This window comes from Octopus sinensis, linkage group LG24 (genome assembly GCF_006345805.1).
Source record: "Octopus sinensis linkage group LG24, ASM634580v1, whole genome shotgun sequence".
NCBI lineage: Eukaryota > Metazoa > Mollusca > Cephalopoda > Octopoda > Octopodidae > Octopus > Octopus sinensis.
In genome coordinates, this window is record NC_043020.1 from 7,322,422 (window position 1) to 7,325,048 (window position 2,627).

Here is a 2,627-nt window from a genome sequence, read left to right on the forward strand (position 1 = left end):
AAAAAAAAAGAAAATTACTTGTAAACATGACCATCATTATTATTATTATTATTATTATTATTGGGTTTTCGTGTCATCTTTATGAAGCGACGAGGAGTCACCATCTTTCCCGCTGCTTTTGTCAGTGTCCCCGTTCGGACTCGATTCATCCTCAGAATCCGTATATTCCGTGGCTTGCTCACCGTCCCTTAATAACCTACCGACAATGTCATATTTTTCCGTAAATTGCATCTCCCATTCTTGCATGCGACTCATCTCAGCCGATGTCAAGTCGCTGAGGTCGTCATATTCGTTTTTTAGCGCCGATTCCTTCACAGTAAACAAAGCCAGGGCCCGCGAAGCATCGCGGCCCGCGAAGACCGCGTACGGACCGCCGGGTCCGTAGAACTGTTTACCGCGGGTCACATCGAATATTTTACCGTTGACGGCTATACAAACCCGACCGTCTTCGTCGGTGCCATCGTACTTCCTGAGTTCTTCGATCGTCATGTCTCTCTTCTTCATGCGAGGTATTTCCTTTTCAGCAACATGTTGCGGGCGTGGGGTCTGTCTGCTGGTCATTATCTTATAAAACAGTAAAGTACTAACAGCCAGAAGGATAACGTTTAAAGGGTTAGAGAATATTTCATTGAATATATTCCAAAACATGTCTGTATAACCATCTCCTCCGCTCTGTGGTTCTTCGTTACTCGCCATTACGACAAATATTTTTTTTTTGTAAATCCTTTTTACGTATGATAAATATCCTCTTTCGAACAACACGATGCCACGGTAATTGTCTCGTCTCGATAGCTCAGTTTATTCTGTTAGCTTGTTGTTAGTAACAGCGTGTCTGTGTGTTCATGCGTGACGAAGAAAGCCTGGCAAGTCCCTAGCCATGCATGGAGGATCTGCTAAACAACGTTGTGGAGGTCCACTTCTTTAAGCGGTGACTGATTGGTCCGTTACACCGTTTCTTCACCGCTGACCTGACCTACATACACATAATACATACATACTATATATATATATATATGTATGTATATATGAAGCAACTACACACACAATCTCTTTCCTTTTATTTTATTCCTCCTGACGTTTGCCATATAAACAAGCCAAGTAGGCTTCTTGGAACAGAATCTTCCTGCAGACACACACCACTTTTATTCTAAGAAGATCTGGCTTTATTTATAGCTGACGCGGCCAACAAGGCAGTTTAAACTTACATGGTTGCTCGGCCTAATAAAAGAAAAAAGAAACAAAAAAGTATCCGTGTGTTCATGCGTGACGAGAATGAAAAAGGCTTGCCAAGTCGACTGGCCAGACGAAGAATCTGTTACCGTTGTATACGTTTGTATTTTTAAAGCGGTGACTGATTGACCTGCTACACCGTCTCTTTCACCTCTGACCCACTGTTCACGTATATGTACACACCCACTCCGCTGTCTCTTACATTTATTTTGTCCTTCTTTCTGACGTTGTTGTTTTTTTTTATAAACAACCCAAGTCGGCTTCTTGTAGCAGACTCTTCTTTCAGATGATCAGGAAGGCGGTGCATTGGCAGAATCGTTAGTGTATTGAAATATCGAAATAGACTGCTTTGTCGTATTTCTTCGGATCCCTCTACGTTTTGGGTTCAAATCTCGCCGAGGCCAACTTTGCCTTCATCCTTTCGGGGGCGAAAAAAAAAAAAAATTAAATAAAGTAGCCGTCAAGTACTGGAGTCGATGATATTGACCAACTCCTCTTCTCCTTTTATTTATTTTTTTTAACTCCTCTTCTCCTTAAAAAAAATAAATAAATAACGGCCTTGTGCGTAAATGTATTTCTTTACTGCCCACAAGGGGCTAAACAGAGGGGACAAACAAAAACAGACAAAGGGATTAAGTCGATTACATCGACCCCAGTGGGGAAACTGGTACTTTATTTATCGACCCCGAAAGGATGAAAAGCAAAGTCGGTGCGTAAATGAGAAACAATTTATATGGACCAGAGATGAGGAACCTGCGGCCCGCGGAGCTTTCTGAACAACACGTCCAACGAAAAATTACTTTCAAATTTTTTTTTTTTTTGTAGCAGTGCGGCCCGCCTGATGATGTGTCACGTCTCATGCGACCCATTTCTCAAAGAAAGTTGTTCACGCTTCATACAAACGATCGAACCAACGAGACGGTTACTTATGTGGTCGCTCAGCCTGCAAGAAATAGCAGTCAAATTTTACACTAAAGCGTCATTTTTATTTTTAATAATTCAATACGTAGCAGGGTTATAAAGTGATCGCCGTCTCTGTCGCTCTAATAATTGTGCCAAAGGACGCACTTGAAAATGATGTAGCCCTCCATATTCATTATGCTTATGAAAGAAAAATTGAAAGCCAGTATAGTCACGCCTGGGACACCTTTGATAATAGGCCTGCTGAATCGGGATTGATCTGGAATAAGCAACCAATATATATATATATATATACTTTTTCTATTCCTGAGCGTTATACTAATACATCTGTTTGTTTTGTACACCACCTGTCTTCGTCTTTTGTTTTTTTCGTAAACTCTCCCTATATATATAATATATATATATATATATATATATATATATATTATATTAAATTAGAGAAAACCACTATTAGGCAAATCAAACAATGAAAAACT

General features: G+C 40.2%; 1 protein-coding gene across 1 annotated transcript in view; it reads right to left on the minus strand.

The window, feature by feature from the left end:
- The window catches only part of LOC115223841 (membrane-associated progesterone receptor component 1-like), a 1,301-nt gene extending 81 nt beyond the window's left edge, over positions 1-1,220 (minus strand). The window contains exon 1 of the mRNA XM_029794523.2: positions 1-1,220. This exon is cut by the window's left edge and continues 81 nt beyond it. Within this exon, the coding sequence (XP_029650383.1) occupies positions 58-696 (639 nt within the window). The 5' untranslated portion in view covers positions 697-1,220 and the 3' untranslated portion in view covers positions 1-57.
- Positions 1,221-2,627: the final 1,407 nt, after the last annotated feature.